Below are 19532 nucleotides of genomic sequence, written 5' to 3' on the forward strand. Positions count from 1 at the left end.
TCCGAACAGTGTAGGTGCGGGCAGTATAGGTCCGGACAGTGTAGGCCCGGACACTGTAGGCCTGAACACTGTAGGCCCAGACACTGTACGTCTGGACAGCATAGGTCCGGACAGTGTAGGCCCGGACACTACGTCCGGACAGTGTAGGTCCAGACAGTGTAGGCCCGGACACTATGTCCGGACAGTGTAGGCCCGGATAGTGTACGTTCGGACAGTGTTGGCCCGGACAGTGGAGGCCCGGACAGTGTAGGACCAGACAGCGTAGGTCCGGACAGCGAAGGTCCGGACAGCGTAGGTACGGACAGTGTAGGCCCGGACAGCATAGGTACGGACAGCGTAGGTCCGAACAGTGTAGGTATGAACAGCGTAGGCCCGGACACTGTAGGCCCGGACAGTGTAGGTCCAGAGGCCCGGGCGCTGCCTAACGGAGGTTGCGTAGCAACCCGCCTCCCGACCCGGACGGCCGCCATTGGTGGAGCGGGAGCACGTGGCTGCTGGCTGGGTGAGGTCACGTGGGGCACGGGGTGGTGACGTCACCTTGTCACTCATTTGGGAGTGAGATAGACAATAGACAATAGGTGCAGGAGGAGGCCATTCGGCCCTTCGAGCCTGTACGCACCGCCATTCAATGTGATCATGGCTGATCATTCTCAATCAGTACCCCGTTCCTGCCTTCTCCCCATACCCCCTGACTCCGCCATCCTTAAGAGCTCTATCTAGCTCTCTCTTGAATGCATTCAGAGGATCGGCCTCCACTGCCTTCTGAGGCAGAGAATTGCACAGATTCACAACTCTCTGACTGAAAAAGTTTTTCCTCATCTCCGTTCTAAATGGCCTACCCCTTATTCTTAAACTGTGGCCCCTGGTTCTGGACTCCCCCAACATTGGGAACATGTTTCCTGCCTCTAACGTGTCCAACCCCTTAATAATCTTATACGTTTCGATAAGATCTCCTCTCATCCTTCTAAATTCCAGTTTATACAAGCCCAGTCGCTCCAGTCTTTCAACATATGACAGTCCCGCCATTCCGGGAATTAACCTAGTGAACCTAGGTTGATTGGCTTCTGTGAATTGTTCCTCATTTGCGCGGTAGAACTAGTGTATGGGGTGATAGCCGATCTGCCTGGGCCAAAGGCCAAAGGGACATCCATGATGTCTCTTATTAAAAAAATGTCTTCAGGTCCAGAAGAAGGATCTCGATCTGAAACGTCACCCATTCCCTCCCTCCGGAAATGCTGCCTGTCCCACTGAGTTACCCCAGCATTATGTGTCGATCTAACGCAAGTGAAAGGACTTCTACTTGATTAAACCCTTGACGAGCTGGTTTGATGTGCCAATCTTGATGTTCTGAACACAGCCTTGAACCCAGGATTGTCGCAGCCCAGACCGTCACACACAAGCCAACCTCCCTTCCATTGACTCCATCTACACCTCACGCTGCCTCGGCAAGGCCAGCAGCGTAATCAAGGACCAGTCTCACCCCGGCCACTCCCTCTTCTCCCCTCTCCCATCGGGCAAGAGGTACAGAAGTGCGAAAACGCACAGGTCCAGATACAGGGACAGTTTCTTCCCAGCTGTTATCGGGCAACTGAACCATCCTGGGTTCTTAGTGGGACAGTCTAGGGCTAGAGGTCACAGCCTCAGAATTAAAGGACGTTCTTTTAGGAAGGGGATGAGGAGGAATTTCTTTAGTCGAGGATGGTGAATCTGTGGAATTCACTGCCACAGAAGGCTGTGGAGACAAAGTCAGTGGACTTACAGTATTTAAGGCAGAGAATGATAGGTTCTTGATTAATACGGGTGTCAGAGGTTATGGGGAGAAGGCAGGAGAAAGTAGTTAGGAGGGAGAGATAGATCAGCCATGTGGAGTAGACTTGATGGGCCGAATGGCCTAATTGTACTCCTATCACTTATGACCTGATGATCCTACCACAACCAGAGAGCAGTACTGAACTACTATCTAGTATAAGAAGATAACTGCAGATGCTGGTACAAATCGAAGGTATTTATTCACAAAATGCTGGAGTAACTCAGCAGGTCAGGCAGCATGAAGATAACTGCAGATGCTGAACTACTATCTACCTCTTTGGTGGTACCCTCGGACTATCCTTGATGGGACTTTGCTGGCTTTGCCTTGCACTAAACGTTATCCCCTGATCACGTATCTACACACTGTAAACGGCTCGATTGTAATCATGCATTGTCTTTCCGCTGACTGGTCAGCACGCAACAAAAAGCTTTTCGCTGTACCTCGGTACAGATGACAATCAACGAAACTGAACTGAACTGACCCTGTTCTTTGCCAACAGATGATTGACCGGATGTGCGTGAAAGTGCAGGACCATCTGAACTCGCTTAGAAACGCAGCGGGAGACGGTGTGCAGGAGGACGTGAGGCTGGCAGAGAATTTCATGAGGGACGCCAGAAACTCCAAAACAGTGAGGCATCAAATTGTTTCCAAGCTAAGCGTGTTTACGAACATATTTTGCTCTAATGGTTATAGAGTCATAGAGTGATACAGCGTGGAAACAGGGCCTTCAGCCCAGCTGGCCCACAAAGACCAACACGTCCCATCCACACTAGCCCCACCTACCTGTGTGTTGGCCCATATCCCTCTGAGCCTGTCCTATCCATGCACCTTTTAGTTTAGTTTAGTTTAGAGACACCCTTAGGCCCACCGGGTCCGCGCCGACCAACGATCCCCGCACATTAACACTGTCCTGCACACACTAGGGACAATTTTTATATTTACACCAAGCCGATTAACCTACATACCTGCACGACTTTGGAGTGTGGGAGGAAACCGAAGATTTCGGCGAAACCCCACGCAGGTCACGGGGAGAACGTACAAACTCCCTACACAGTCCCCATAATCGGGATCGAACCTGAGTCTCCGGCGCTGCATTCGCTGTAAGGCAGCAACTCTACCGCTGCGCCACCGTGCCGCCCTGTCCAAATGTTTCTTCGATATTTGGGCGGCACGGTGGCGCAGCGGTAGAGTTGCTGCCTTACAGCGAATGCAGCGCCGGAGACTCGGGTACGATCCTGACTACGGGCGCCGTCTGTACGGAGTTTGTACGTTCTCCCGGTGACCTGCGTGGGTTTTCTCCGAGATCTTCGGTTTCCTCCCACACTCCAAAGATGTGCAGGTATGTAGGTTAATTGGCTGGGCAAATGTAAAAATTGTCCCTAGTGGGTGCAGGATAGTGTTAATGTGCGGGGATCGCTGGGCGGCGCGGACCCGGTGGGCCGAAGGGCCTGTTTCCACGCTGTATCTCTAAATCTAAATCAAAAATAAAAATATTAATGCAAAAGATATTAATGCACAAAATATCTGCGTCATGTCGTTCAAAATGGCGATCCTGACAAGACAAGGCGAGGAAGGCATTTTTCTGGATCAACAGAGGTTAAAAAGCAGGGAAGGTACTTACACAGTGACCAAGCTAAGGAAAGCAGTAGAGGGGGAAAGAATGGGAAATATCAGTGCAAAAGCTGGAATTGGCAAAAGCATCACAGCACAGTGAACTCAGCAACCTTGCTCTTTGTATCACGTTAGTCATAGAGTCATAGAGTGATACAGGAGTGAAAAGCAGGCAATTCGACCCAACTTGCCCACACCGGCCATCTTTTCCCATCTACACTAGTCATAGAGTGATACAGCGTGGAAACAGGCCCATCGGCCCAACTTGCCCACACCGGCCAACATGCCCCACTTACACTAGTCATAGAGTGATACAGCGTGGAAACAGGCCCATCGGCCCAACTTGCCCACACTGGCCAACATGCCCCACTTACACTAGTCATAGAGTGATACAGCGTGGAAACAGGCCCATCGGCCCAATTTGCCCACACTGGCCAACATGCCCCACCTACACTAGTCATAGAGTGATACAGCATGGAAACAGGCCCAACGGCCCAACTTGCCCACACCGGCCAACATGCCCCACCTACACTAGTCCCACCTGCCTGCATTGAGCCTATATCCCTCTAAACCTGTCCTATCCACATACCTGTCTAAATGTTTCTTAAACGATGCGATAGTCCCAGCCTCAACTACCTCCTCCGGCAGCTCGTTTCACACACCCACCACCCTTTGTGTGAAAAAGTTTCCCCTCAGGTTCCCCCTCACCTTAAACCTATGCCCTCAGGTTCTCGATTCCCCTACACTGGGCAAAAGCCTGTTCGTTTGCCCAATCTATAATTTTGTACACTGCTATAAGATCCCCCCTCGTCACCCTGCGCTCCAAGGAATAGAGTCCCAGCCTGCTTAAACTCTCCCTTGGTCTCAGTCCCTCTAGTCCTGGCAACATCATGTAAATCTTCTCTGCACCCTTTCAAGCTTGACAACATCTCTCCTGTAACATGGTGCCCAGAACTGAACCCAATATTCTAAATGCGGTCTCACCAACTACTTATATAACTGCAACATGACCTCTCCACTTCTATACAATGCCTGTCGATAGTTGAGTCAGAGGGTGGTGAATCTGTGGAATTCTTTGCCACAGACGGCCAAGTCAATGGATACTCTTAAGGCGGAGATTGACAGATTTGTGATTAGTGCGGGTGTCAGAGGCTCTGGGGAGAATGGGGTCAGGAGGGAGAGATAGATCAGCCGTGATTGAATGGCGGAGTAGACACGATGGGCCGAATGGCCTAATTCTGGCTCCTAGAACTCATGAACATGACCTCCCAACTTCTATACTCAATACCTGTGGACAGATGAGCAAATTGAGATGTTGCTTGATCAAACGTTTTATTAGTGTGGTATTGCTCACAGGTGCAGCATTAGCGAAGGGGTAACTAACTGTGTGGGAAGGAACTGCAGATGCTGGTGTAAACCGAAGACAGACACAAAATGCCGGAGTAACTCAGCGGGGACAGGCAGCATCTCTGGAGAGAAGGAACGGGCGACGTTTCGGGTCGAGACCCTTCGTCAGACCGAGGAGATGCTGCCTGTCCCGCTGAGTTACTCCGCCATTTTGAGCTCTGTCTATTCCAGTGACATTGGTTGCTTTGGCTTTCAGCTTCTGCCCAATCTTTACCACCTGCGAGGAGCTTCTTGGACGGGATTCAGCGGATCATCGAACCCCATCGAGGAGAAGCTGGAGTCCATGGCTGGAGAGGTCACACGGGTAGTGGACGAGCAACTCAAGGTACCCGCACGTGATTGCGGTGTAGACAAAAGATACTAGAGGAACAAGATAGACCACTCGACCCTGAAAACCGTAGTACGTCACGACGCCATTTTAGTAGGCGTAAACTTGCAGAAACATTTTTTTTTAAAAATCACAAAAATCTGTGAATTGATAGATGAGATATATTCTGCATTTTAATGGTATCATCACACATACTGTTCCCCCAAAACACTGTGAGAGACATAGCGAACGGCGGGTTTTGCTTACTAAAATGGCTCCTTTGCCTACTAAAATGGCTCCTTTGCCTACTAAAATGGCTCCTTTGCCTACTAAAATGGCTCCTTTGCCTACTAAAATGGCTCCTTTGCGTACTACACTTCAGTATAGGCGATTTCAACGGAGTGGTCCATCTTGCTCCTCTAGTATCTTTGGTGTAAACCCACTCGTTATTTTATACATCATAGGAACGTACAGCATAAAATTCTCAAGGGATTGGACAGGCTGGATGCAGGAAAATTGTTCCCGATGTTGGGGGGAGAGCCCGGAACCAGGGGTCACACAGTTTAAGAATAAGGGGTAGGTCGTTTGGGACTGAGATGAGGAAAAATTAGACACAAAATGCTGGAGTAACTCAGCGGGTCAGGCAGCGCCTCTGGAGAGAAGGAATGGGTGACGTTTCGGGTCGAGACCCTTCTTCAGAAAAACCTTTTTCACCCAGAGAGTTGTGAATCTGGAATTCTCTGCCTCAGAAAGCAATGGAGGCCGAATCTCTGGATGCTTTTCAAGAGAGAGCTAGATAGAGCTCTTAAAGATAGCGGAGTCAGGGGGTATGGGGAGAAGGCAGGAATGGGGTACTGATTGTGTATGATCAGCCATGATCACGGTGAATGGCGGTGCTGGCTTGAAGGGCCCTGCACCTATTGTCTGTTGACTATTGATTAGTATCTGAAGTGAGCAATTTGTTTGTCTGCCATTGACATTGAAATGACGTCTGGCTTGATCAAATGGTGAGATGCTGTTCATTGATGTGGACTGCATCTTATTGATGATCCCTGACATCTATTAGAAACATAGAAACATAGACAATAGGTGCAGGAGGAGGCCATCTGAGGAGTAACTTTTTCACACCGAGGGTGGTGGGTGTATGGAACAAGCTGCCAGAGGAGGTAGTGGAGGCTGGGACTATCCCATCGTTTAAGAAACAGTTGGACAGGTACATGGACAGTCCAGGTATGGAGGGATATGGACCAAGCGCAGGCAAGTGGGACTAGGGTAGCTGGGACATTATTGGCCGGTGTGGGCGAGTTGGGTCGAAGGGCCTGCTTCCAGAATTTAGAAGGATGAGAGGGGATCTTATTGAAACATATAAGATTATTAAGGGGTTGGACACATTAGAGGCAGGAAACATGTTCGCAATGTTGGGGGAGTCCAGAACCAGGGGGCCACAGTTTAAGAATAAGGGGTAGGCCATTTAGAACGGAGACGAGGAAAAAAAAATTCAGTCAGAGAGTTGTGAATCTGTGGAATTCTCTGCCTCAGAAGGTAGTGGAGGCCAATTCTCTGAATGCATTCAAGAGAGAGCTAGATAGAGCTCTTAAGGATAGCGGAGTCAGGGGGTATTGGGGGAGAAGGCAGGAACGGGGTACTGATTGTGAATGATCAACCATGATCGCATTGAATGGCGGTGCTGGCTCGAAGGGCCGAATGGCCTCCTCCTGCACCTATTGTCTATTGTCTATCGGTAAACTAAACTAAAGATGGGTTCAGACCCGAGACTGTGTAGGATAGTGCCAGTGTGCGGGGTGATCGCTGGTGTTGGAGCGGGCTCGGTGGGCCAAAGGGACATGGACATAGAAAAGGGCCGAATGGCCTCCTCCTGCGCCTATTGTCTATTGTCTCTGTGACTGTAACATCCGGGCGTGTGAGGTACGGGGAAGAGGTTTTGATGGTTGTCCCCCGGTCTGAGTTTTGCTTTGCGGTGCAGATGATGTTGGAGTCCATGGTGGATGCTGTAGAAGGCCTCTGTCCCTACGTGATGAGGAAAGCCCACCTGCGCCAGAACCTAATCGAGGCCACCAGCGGCAAGGTGTGCATCCCAAGGGCCTTCATCAAGAACGTTCTGCTCGAGCAATCCGGCATCGACATCCTCAATAAGATCAGGTATTGAAACTCTCATTAGCATTCTGTATCAATAGACAATAGACAACAGGGGCAGGAGGAGGCCATTCGGCTCTTTGAGCCAGCACCGCCATTCAATGTGATCATCTACCATCAGTACCCTGTTCCTGCCCTCTCCCCATACCCCCTGACTCCGCTATCCTTCATAGACAATAGACAACAGGAGGCCATTCGGCCCTTCGAGCCAGCACCGCCATTCAATCTGATCATGACTGATCTATCTTTCCCTCTCATTCTCCTGCCTTCTCCCCATAACCCCCTGACACCCGTAATAATCAAGAATCTATCTAAACGATTGAGTGCAATAGACAATAGGTGCAGGAGGAGGCCATTCGGCCCTTCGAGCCAGCACCGCCATTCAATGCGATCATGACTGATCATCTACCATCAGTACCCCGTTCCTGCCCTCTCCCCATACCCCCTGACTCCGCTATCATTATTAGACAATAGACAATAGGTGCAGGAGTAGGCCATTCGGCCCTTCGAGCCAGCACCGCCATTCAATGTGATCATGGCTGATCATTCACAATCAGTACCCTTTCCTGCCTTCTCCCCATACCCCCTGACTCCGCTATCCTTAAGAGCTCTATCTAGCTCTCTCTTGAATGCATTCAGAGAATTAGCCTCCACTGCCTTCTGAGGCAGAGAATTCCACAGATCCACAACTCTCTGACTGAAAAGGTTTTTCCTCATCTCCGTTCTAAATGGCCTACCCCTTATTCTTAAACTGCGGCCCCTGTTTCTGGACTCCCCCAACATTGGGAACATGTTTCCTGCCTCCAGCGTGTCCAATCCCTTAATAATCTTATATGTTTCAATAAGATCCCCTCTCATCCTTCTAAATTTCAGTGTATACAAGCCTAGTCGTTCCAGTCTTTCAACATACTACAGTCCCACCATTCCGGGAATTAACCTGGTGAACCTACACTGCACGCCTTCAATAGCAAGAATGTATCATCTGTGCGATGATTGTCCGTGTTGTGTGAGGGTGTGCTGCTTACATAGGGGCTGGTGGAATCCTTCAGCAGGGCTTGAAACATCCTTGCTATTGAGGGAGTGCAGCGTAGGTTCACCAGGTTAATTCCCGGGATGGCTGGACTGTCACATGATGAGAGAATGGATCGACTAGGCCTGTACTCACTGGAATTCAGAAGAATAGAAACATAGAAACATAGAAAATAGGTGCAGGAGTAGGCCATTCGGCCCTTCGAGCCTGCACCGCCATTCAATATGATCATGGCTGATCATTCAGCTCAGTAGCCTGTACCTGCCTTCTCTCCATACCCCCTGATCCCTTTAGCAAAAAGGGCCACATCTAACTCCCTCTTAAATATAGCCAATGAACTGGCCTCAACTACCTTCTGTGGCAGAGAATTCCACAGACTCACCACTCTCTGTGTGAAGAAATGTTTTCTCATCTCGGTCCTAAAAGACTTCCCCCTTACCCTTAAGCTGTGACCCCTGGTTCTGGACTCCCCCAACATCGGGAACAAACTTCCCGCATCCAGCCTCTCCAACCCCTTAAGAATTTTATATGTTTCTATAAGATCCCCCCTCAGTCTTCTAAATTCCAGCGAGTACAAGCCCAGTCTATCTAGTCTTTCCTCATATGTAAGTCCCGCCATCCCAGGGATCAATCTGGTGAACCTTCTCTGTACTCCCTCTAAGGCAAGAACGTATTTCCTCAGGTTAGGAGACCAAAACTGCACACAATACTCCAGGTGCGGTCTCACCAAGGCCCTGTACAACTGCAGCAGAACCTCCCTGCTCCTGAACTCAAATCCTCTTGCTATGAATGCCAACATACCATTCGCTTTCTTCACTGCCTGCTGCACCTGCATGCTTGCTTTCAATGACTGGTGCACCATGACACCCAGGTCACGTTGCATCTCCCCTTCTCCCAATCTGTCACCATTCAGGTAATACTCTGCTTTCCTGTTCTTGCCGCCAAAGTGGATAACCTCACATTTATCCACATTATATTGCATCTGCCATGCATTTGCCCACTCGCCTAATCTATCCAAGTCACTCTGCAGCCTCCTAGCATCCTCCTTGCAGCTAACACTGCCACCCAGCTTCGTGTCATCCGCAAACTTAGAGATGTTGCATTCAATTCCCTCGTCCAAATCATTAATATACACTGTAAATAACTGGGGTCCCAGCACTGAGCCTTGCGGTACCCCACTTGTCACTGCCTGCCATTCTGAAAAGGACCCGTTTATTCCTACTCTTTGCTTCCTGTCCGCCAACCAATTTTCTATCCACCTCAACACTGAACCCTCAATACCGTGTGCTTTAAGTTTGTACACCAATCTCCTATGTGGGACCTTGTCGAAGGCCTTCTGAAAGTCCAGATATAACACATCGACTGGTTCTCCCTTATCCACTCTACTAGTTACATCCTCGAAAAATTCTATAAGATTCGTCAGACATGATTTGCCTTTGGTAAATCCATGCTGACTTTGTCCGATGATTTCACCACTTTCCAAATGTAATGCTATCACATCTTTAATAACTGACTCTAGCATTTTCCCCACTACCGATGTTAGGCTAACTGGTCTATAATTCCCCGTTTTCTCTCTCCCTCCCTTTTTAAAAAGTGGGGTTACATTAGCTACCCTCCAGTCCTCAGGAACTACTCCAGAATCTAAAGAGTTTTGAAAAATTATCACTAATGCATCCACTATTTCTGAGGCTACTTCCTTAAGCACTCTGGGATGCAGCCTATCTGGCCCTGGGGATTTATCTGCCTTTAATCCATTTAAGAATGAGAGGGGATCTGAAAGAAACGTATGAATTTATTAAGTGATTGCACAAGCTAGAGGCAGGAGACACGTTCCCAATGTTGGGGGAGTCCAGAACCAGGGGCCACAGTTTAAGAATAAGGGGCAGGCCAATTGGAACTGAGACGAGGAAGAACCTTTTCACGCAGAGCATTGAGAATCTCAAGTCAAGTCAAGTCAAGTTTATTTGCCACATACACATATACGATGTGCAGTGAAATGAAAGTGGCAATGCCTGCGGATTGTGCACAAAAAAGTATTACAGTTACAGCATATAAATAAAGTTAATAAGTTACTATAGTGTAGACAAAAATTTAGTCCCTGGAGTTATAAAAGTTGACAGTCCTGATGGCCTGTGGGAAGAAACTCCGTCTCATCCTCTCTGTTTTCACAGCGTGACAGCGGAGGCGTTTGCCTGATCGTAGCATCTGGAACAGTCCGTTACTGGGGTGGCAGGGGTCCCTCATGATCTTGCTTGCTCTGGATCTGCACCTCCTGATGTATAGGTCCTGCAGGGGGACGAGTGTAGTTCCCATGGTGCGTTCTGCCGAACGCACTACTAACAATATAACAATATAACAATATAACAACTACAGGCTGGCTCGATTTTATTATTTTTTTTTTTTTTTTTTTTTAAATAAATTTTATTGGAGATAGGTACATCTTTACAGTCATACATTTTTAAATTGATACTATTGTCAATTATTGTTATATTGTCTCCAATACCTTTTACCCCCTTTTTTTTAAACTAGATAGAGCTAAAGAAATAGATGAAGTAGAGAAGGAAAAGAGAGAGAAACAAAATAAAAACAAAAACAAAAACAAATTATAAAGATAAGGACAAAGTTAGTTAAAGAAGAGTGGAGAAATTTATTAAAATAACAACAACTTCATTCGAGATATATTCGTACATTTCAAAGTATAGCATTTCATCCATTCTTCCGTCCGAGTGCTAGTCAGGCTCCTGTGCTGAACCATTCTGACCCTTTAAGTAATCAATAAAAGGGGACCATATTCCAATGAATAGTTCCTGTTTGTCCAACAGGGAAAATCTGATTCTTTCCACGTTTAAGGTCTCCGTCATTTCTACAATCCACATTTTGATTGTGGGGACCGTAGGGCCTTTCCAAAATTTTAGAATTAATTTTTTTCCTGTTATTAAACTGTAATCCATAAAGTTTCTTTGTATTGTTCTAAATGTTTGATTTAATTCTAATATTCCGAGTATAATTAATTTTGGATCTGGGTCCAATTGTGTGCTGGTTACTTTAGATATTATGCTAAAAATATTTACCCAGAATTTTTTAATTTTTATACAGTTTACATACATATGAAATAATGTAGCTTCTAAATGTTGACATTTATCACATTTAGGTGAAATATTTTGGAAAATTTTATGTAGTTTTGTTTTTGAATAGTGTAACCTATGTATTACTTTAAATTGTATTAGAGAATGTCTGGCGTTTAGTGAACACTGATATATCTGTTGCAAACTTTCTTCCCAAGTATCTTTCGTAATTACTTGGTTTAATTCTTTTTCCCATTTTTGTCTGTATAAATCCGTGGAGGGAATGTCACTGTCTAATAAGATATTATATATATAAGATATTAATTTTTCTGTATTAGGATGTTTGTTCCAACATTCATCAAGAATTTCTGAATTTCTAATTCGAAAATTTTGGGAGTTCGATTTTACATAATCTCTAAGTTGAAGATATCTGAAATAATCATTTCCACGAAGACCATAAGTCTGTTGCAACTCCTGAAATGTCAGAAAGGTGCCTTCCTTATAAAGCTGTCCCATATTTTTAATTCCATAATCCTTCCATTGTGTAAAACCCCCGTCTACCCATGAAGGCCTAAACAAAGGATTATTCACAATTGGAAGAGAAAGTGATAAATTATCTAATTTTAATGTCTTTTTTAATTGTTTCCAAATTCGTGTAGCACTAAATATTATAGGGTTTCCCCTATAAATTTTTTTATTTAATTTAGACGTGGCGAATAATATCGAACCAATATCAAAAGGTAAACAATCTTCCTTTTCCATTTTTAACCAGTCTGGTTGATGATCTATTTCTTCCAACCAGAAATTCATATTTTTAATATTAACTGCCCAGAAATAAAACAAAAAATTGGGTAAAGCCAGGCCTCCATTTATTTTTGATTTACACAAGTGTCTTTTGTTTATCCTATGATTCTTGTAATCCCAGATAAAATCATTAACAATAGAGTCCAATTTTTTTTTAAAGTTTTTTGTCAGATATATCGGAATTGTCTGAAAAAGGTATAATATTTGCGGTAAAAAAATCATTTTTATGGCATTAATTTTCCCAACCATTGAGATAGGGAGTGTTTTCCAATATTGAATATTCTTATGTAATTTGTCCAGTAATGGGTGGAAATTTGCTTTAAATAATGATGTATATATCTTAGTTACATAGATACCTAGATATTTAAATTTTTCATTTACTATTTTAAATGGAAATTGTTGTATTATCTGTTTATTACGTTCTCTTATTGGCATAATTTCACTTTTTTCCCAATTTATTCTGTATCCTGAAAATGAACCAAATTGGGTTATTAGCTTTAATAAGTTTGGGAGGCTGGCTCGATTTTATTATTTAAGAGTAAATTGGATAGGTATATGGATAGGAGGGGATTGGAGGGTTATGGTCTGAGTGCAGGTAGATGAGACTAGGTCAGGGAGAATGGTCGGCGTGGACTGGTAGGGCCGGACAGGCCTGTTTCCATGCTGTAGTTGTTATATTGTTACTCTCTGCAGGGCCATCCTGTCCTGGGCAGAGCTGTTCCCAAACCAGATGTTGCCGGACAGGATGCTCTCTACAGCCCCAGAGTAGAAGCAATGAAGGATCCTCAGAGACACTCTGAATTTCCTCAGTTGTCTAAGGTGGTAAAGGCGCTGCTTTGCCTTACCCACCAGTGCGGCAATGTGCGTTGCCCATGTCAGATCCTCTGTGATGCGGACTCCCAAGTATTTAAAACTGCTCACCCTATCCACAGTAGAATTCTCTGCCTCAGAAGGCAGTGGAGGCCGATTCGCTGGATGCATTCAAAAGAGAGTTAGATCGAGCTGTTAGGGCTAGTGGAATCAGGGGGTCTGGGGAGAGGGCAGGAGCAGGGTACTGATTGTGGATGATCAGCCATTATCACATTGAACAGCGGAGAAGCTGCCCCTGCACCTATTGTCTATGTATCTATGAAAGGATTCAGAGAAGACTGACGAGGATGTTTCATGTGCCTGAGCTGCTGAGTTCCCTCCCCTCTCCCATGAAGACACACACCTCCAGATTCAGGGACAGTTTCTTCCCATCTGTTATCAGGCAACTGAACCATCCTACCCCAACCAGAGAGGCCTACTCCTGCGCCTATGTTCTACATTTCTACGCCCATGAGACCGCACTGATCAGCGATCCCCGCACATTAACACAAGCCCTGCACGCACTGGGGACAATTTACACCTTTGCCAAGTGTACGGCCCCAAGCCAATGAACCTACAAACCTGCACGTCTTTTGCGTTTGGGAGGAATCCGAAGATCTCGGAGAAAACCCACGCAGGTCACGGGGAGGAGGTACAAACTCCGTACAGGCAGCGCCCGTAGTCGGGATTGAACCCGGGTCTCTGACGCTGCAAGCACCGTAAGGCAGCAACTCTACCGCTGCGCCACCGTGCCGTGCCCCCCAAACCGTACTCTTTGCTTTAACCATTCGTTTTGGGGGGCAAGTTCCTAATTCTCACCACTCTTTGCATACGGAAGGGGATAGAGGTTATCACGAGTTTAAGTTAAAGAACTTGGAGGCTGAAGAGGAAGACAAAAGACGATAGACAATAGGAGCAGGAGGAGGCCATTCGGCCCTTCGAGCCAGCACCGCCTCTCACTGTGATCATGGCTGATCATCCACCATCAGTACCCCGTTCCTGCCGTTTCCCCATACCCCCTGACTCCGCTATCATTAAGAGCTCTATCTGGCTCGCTCTTGAAAGCATCCAGAGAATTGGCCTCCACTGCCTTCCGTGGCAGAGAATTCCACAGATTCACAACTCTCTGGGTTGAAAAAGTATTTCCTCATCTCCGTTCTAAATGGCCTACCACTTTTTCTTAAACTGCTGCCCCTGGTTCTGCATTCCCCCAACATTGGGAACATGTTTCCCTGCCTCTAACGTGTCCAATCCCTCAATAATCTTATCTGTTTCGATGAGACCTCAGTACAAAACATGACATTGGAGGAGGTGATTGAGGTGGTTTTGTCTGATATATTTCTGTGATTCTCACACAGTGAGGTGAAGCTGACGGTGGCATCGTTTCTGTCTGACCACATCGTAGACGAGATCCTGGAAGCCCTGTTGACCTCCCAGCATAAACTGGTAAGTGAGCAAGCCTGCCACGTTTGCTTTGTTCCTCATTTACTCCAATTTTGGTGAGAGATGATCGATACAAACCCAACATTTTGGACAGGCAGCCCGGGGGCAGGAGGTCGGTCACGCCGCCGAGAACAATGGAGGACCCGGCGTGGGTCATCGGGTCATCAGTGACACGAACAGAATTAGGCCACCCGGCCCATCACGTCTACTCCGCCATTCAGTCACAGCAGCTCATCTATCTCTCCCTCCCAACCCCATTCTCCTGCTTTCTCCCCATAACCCCTGACACCTAGATAGAACTATTCCCTTCTCGGTAGCGTCCTTCACTGTAGACCATTGCCATCGTCCGCTGTGCAAACAATGCGTGGTGGCCGATGGAAGGAGTTACATAGGAAATAGGTGCAGGAGGAGGCCATTCGGCCCTTCGAGCCAGCACCGCCATTCATTGTGATTATGGCTGATCATCCACAATCAGTAACCCGTGCCTGCCTTCTCCCCACATCCCTTGATTCCACTAGCCCCCAGAGCTCTATCTAACTCTTTTAAATTCATCCGGTGAATTGGCCTCCACTGCCCTCTGTGGCAGAGAACTCCACAAATTCACAACTCTCTGGGTGAAAAAGATTCTTCTCACTTCAGTCTTAAATGGCCTCCCCTTTATTCTTAGACTGTGCGGCCTCTGTTTCTGGACTCCCCCAACATTGGGAACATTTGCCAGCATCTACTTTGTTCAGTCCTTTTATAATTTTATACGTATCTATAAGATCCCCTCTCATCCTACTAAACTCCAGTGAATACAAGCCCAGTCTTTCCAATCTTTCCTCATATGACAGTCCCGCCATCCCGGGGATTAACCTCGTGAACCTACGCTGCACCGCCTCAATAGCAAGACATCCTTCCTCAAATTAGGAGACCCAAAACTGCCCACAATACACCAGATGTGGTCTTACCAGGGCCCTATACAACTGCGGAAGAATCTCTTACTCCTATACTGAAATCCTCTCGTTATGAAGGCCAACAGGCCATTAGCTTTCTTCACTGCCTGCTGTACCTGCACGCCAACTTTCAGTGACTGGTGTTCAAGGACACCCAGGTCTCGCTGCACTTCCCCTTTACCTAACCTGACACCATTAAGATAATAATCTGCCTCCTTGCTGAATCTAACTCTCTCTTGAATTCATCCAGTGAATTGGCCTCCGCTGCCTTCTGTGGCAGAGAATTCCACAGATTCACAACACACCGGGTGAAGAGGTTTTTCCTCATCTCGAAGGGCCGAATGGCCTACTCCTGCACCTATTGTCCATCGTCTATTGAAATGGCCTACCCCCCCCCCCCCCCCCCCCCCTCATTTTTAAACTGTGATTTTGTTTCCGGTGATGGGATATTTGTCTTCCCTCTGTTGCGACAGGCCAACCACCTGACCAAGCGAGGCAGGCCCCTGCCCCGGCAGGAGTCGACGGAAATAGAGGTGCTGGAGGAGAGGGCGGCAAAGAGGCTGGGCGTCACGGTGGACGAGCTGACGGAGCTGGAGAGGCTAGAGGAACTCGACACCTGCATGGTAAGCTGCTGCCTGGTCGAACCAAACCCTCTTGGGCACTCTGCGTGGGAAGCAACAGCAGACGCTGGTTCACGGCGAAGATACTAGAGGAACAAGATAGACCACTCGACCCGTAGTACATCACGGCGCCATTTTAGTAGGCAGAAACTTGCAGCGACATTTAAAAAGAACTACCACAAAAATCTGTGAATTGATAGATGAGATATATTCTGCATTTTAATGGTATACTGTTCCCCCAAAACACTGATTACACTGCGAGAGGCATAGCGAACGGAGGGTTTTGCTTACTAAAATGGCTCCTTTGCCTACTAAAATGGCTCCTTTGCGTACTACACTTCAGTATTGGAGATTTCAACGGAGTGGTCCATCTTGCTCCTCTAGTATCTTTGGTTTACGGTCCCAAACGCAACAATGACATTCTTAGTTTACGAGGATGTTACCAGGACCAGAGGGTGTGAGCTGTAGGGAGAGGTTGAGCAGGCTGGGTCTCTATTCCATGGAGCGCAGGAGGATGAGGGGAGATCTTACAGAGGTGTACAAAATCATGAGAGGAATAGATCGGGTAGACGCACAGAGTCTTTTGCCCAGAGTAGGGGAGTCGAGGACCAGAGGACATAGGTTCAAGGTGAAGGGGGAAAGATTTATTAGGAATCTGAGGGGTAACTTTTTCACACAGAGGGTGGTGGGTGTATGGGAACAAGTGGAGGTAGTTGAGGCTGGGACTATCCCATTGTTTAAGAAACAGTTGGACAGGTACATGGATAGGACAGGTTTGGAGGGATATGGACCAAGCGCAGGCAAGTGGGACTTGGGTAGCTGGGACATTGTTGGCCGGTGTGGGCAAGTTGGGCCGAAGGGCCTGTTTCCATACTGTATCACTCTATGACTCTATAACTCTACTTGCAGCAGCACAACAGGATATCTAAACATAATACTCTGAAAACAGCATAAGAAATGAAAGAAGTTCAATATATATATATATATATATCGACCCGAAACGTCACCCATTCCTTCTCTCCAGAGATGCTGCCTGTTCCGCTGAGTTACTTTTGTATTTATCTTCGTATATATATATCCATATATCTATATATATATTATATAAATAAATGAGGCCGATGGTAGTTCAGGACTGCTCTCTGTTTCCAGTAGGATGGTTCAGTTGCCTGATAACAGCAAGGAAGAAAAACTGTCCCTGAATCTGGAGGTGTGCGTTTTCACACTTCTATACCTTTTGCCCGATGGGAGAGGGGAGAAGAGGGAGTGGCCGGGGTGCGACTGGTCCTTGATTATGCTGCTGGACTTGCCGAGGCAGCGTGAGGTGTAATTGGAGTCAACGGAAGGGAGCTAGACACAAAAAGCTGGAGTAACTCAGCGGATAAGGCAGCATATTTGGAGAGAAGGAATGGGTGACGTTTCGGGTCGAGACCCTTCTTCAGACTGAGAGTCGGGGGAGATGGAATCGAGAGATAAAGGACAAATGAATGGAAACGTCACCTATCCATGTTCTCCAAAGATGCTGCCTGACCCGCTGAGTTACTCCAGCACTCTGTGAAACGTCACCTATCCATGTTCCCCAGAGATGCTGCCTGACCCGCTGAGTTACTCCAGCACTCTGTGAAATGTCACCTATCCATGTTCTCCAGAGATGCTGCCTGACCCGCTGAGTTACTCCAACACTCTGTGTCTGATTCGTACTGAAAATCTATTTCAAAGTGAAGAATTTCATTCCAAATGGAGCTTTAGTTTTCTGTTAGGGCTTTACATAAGGTCATAAGTGTGAGGTGCTGCATTTTGGTAGGACAAATCAAAATAGGACGTACAGGGTAAATGGTAGGGAATTGAGGAATGCAGTGGAACAGAGGGATCTGGGAATAACTGTGCATTGTTCCCTGAAGGTGGAATCTCATGTGGATAGGGTGGTGAAGAAGGCGTTTGGTATGCTTGCCTTTATAAATCAGAGCATCGAGTATAGAAGTTGGGATGTAATGTTGAAATTGTATAGGGCATTGGTGAGGCCGAATCTGGAGTATGGTGTGCAGTTCTGGTCGCCAAATTATAGGAAGGATGTCGACAAAATGGAGAGGGTACAGAGGAGATTTACTAGAATGTTGCCTGGGTTTCAGCACTTAGGCTACAGAGAGAGGTTGAATAGGTTGGGTCTTTATTCTTTGGAGCGTAGAAGGTTGAGGGGGGACTTGATAGAGGTTTTAAAAATTTTGAGAGGGACGGACAGAGTTGACGTGGGTAGGCTTTTCCCTTTGAGAGTGGGGAAGATTCCAACAAGGGGACATAGCTTCAGAATTGAGGGACAAAGGTTTAGGGGTAACATGAGGGGGAACTTCTTTACTCAGAGGGTTGTGGCTGTATGGAATGGGCTTCCGGTGGAAGTGGTGGAGGCTGGCTCGATTTTATTATTTAAGAGTAAATTGGATAGGTATATGGATAGGAGGGGATTGGAGGGTTATGGTCTGAGTGCAGGTAGATGAGACTAGGTCAGGGAGAATGGTCGGCGTGGACTGGTAGGGCCGGACAGGCCTGTTTCCATGCTGTAGTTGTTATATGTTGTTATATGTTATAAGGAATAGGAGTAGAATTAGGCCATTCGGCCCTTCAAATCTACTCTGCCATTCAATCATGGCTGATCTATCTCTCCCTCCTAACCCCATTCTCCTGCCTTCTCCCCATAACCTCTGACACTCGCACTAATCAAGAATCTATCTATCTCTGCCTATCTATCCATCTATCTGAGCTCCCCCAACATTGGGAACATTTTTCCTGCATCTAGCTTGTCCTGTCCTTTTATACTTTTGTATGTTCCTATAAGATCCCCTCTCATCCATCTAAACTCCAGTGAATACAAGCCCAGTCTTTCCAACCTTTCCTCATATGACAGTCCCGCCATAACCTCGTGAACCTACGCTGCCTCAATAGCAAGGACGTCTTTCCTCAAATTGGGAGACCAAAACTGTACACAGTACTCCAGATGTGGTCTCACCAGGGCCCTGTACAACTGCAGAAGGACCTCTTTATTCCTATACTCAAATCCTCTCGATATGAAGGCCAACATGCCATTGGCATCTCAAGAGGGATCTCAAGAGAGATCCCAATGTGAAGAACTGAGCAACTGGTTAAATGACTAGGGTGGAGGAAGGGAGTAAGGGGGAGGGGTGGGAGGGATGAGTGCAGTTGTATAGGGCCCTGGTGAGACCACATTTGGAGTATTGATTATTAAGGGGTTGGACACGTTAGAGGCAGGAAACATGTTCCCAATGTTGGGGGAGTCCAGAACCAGGGGCCACAGTTTAAGAATAAGGGGTAGGCCATTTAGAACAGAGATGAGGAAAAACTTTTTCAGTCAGAGAGTTGTGAATCTGTGGAATTCTCTGCCTCAGAAGGCAGTGGAGGCCAATTCTCTGAAGGCATTCAAGAGAGAGCGAGATAGAGCTCTTAAGGATAGCGGAGTCAGGGGGTATGGGGAGAAGGCAGGAACGGGG

The 19532-nt window shown here is 47.0% G+C and overlaps 1 protein-coding gene across 1 annotated transcript in view; it reads left to right on the top strand.

The window, feature by feature from the left end:
• LOC144601979 (F-actin-uncapping protein LRRC16A-like) overlaps nt 1-19532 on the top strand; it is a 151327-nt gene that overhangs the window by 79477 nt on the left and 52318 nt on the right. Inside the window, exons 17-21 of the mRNA XM_078414660.1 lie at nt 2310-2438; nt 5025-5153; nt 7120-7295; nt 14396-14483; nt 15889-16038. Coding sequence (XP_078270786.1) covers nt 2310-2438; nt 5025-5153; nt 7120-7295; nt 14396-14483; nt 15889-16038 — 672 coding nt within the window. The remainder of the gene's footprint in view (nt 1-2309; nt 2439-5024; nt 5154-7119; nt 7296-14395; nt 14484-15888; nt 16039-19532) is intronic.

This window comes from Rhinoraja longicauda, chromosome 2 (assembly GCF_053455715.1).
Source record: "Rhinoraja longicauda isolate Sanriku21f chromosome 2, sRhiLon1.1, whole genome shotgun sequence".
In the NCBI taxonomy this organism is placed as follows: Eukaryota; Metazoa; Chordata; class Chondrichthyes; order Rajiformes; family Arhynchobatidae; genus Rhinoraja; species Rhinoraja longicauda.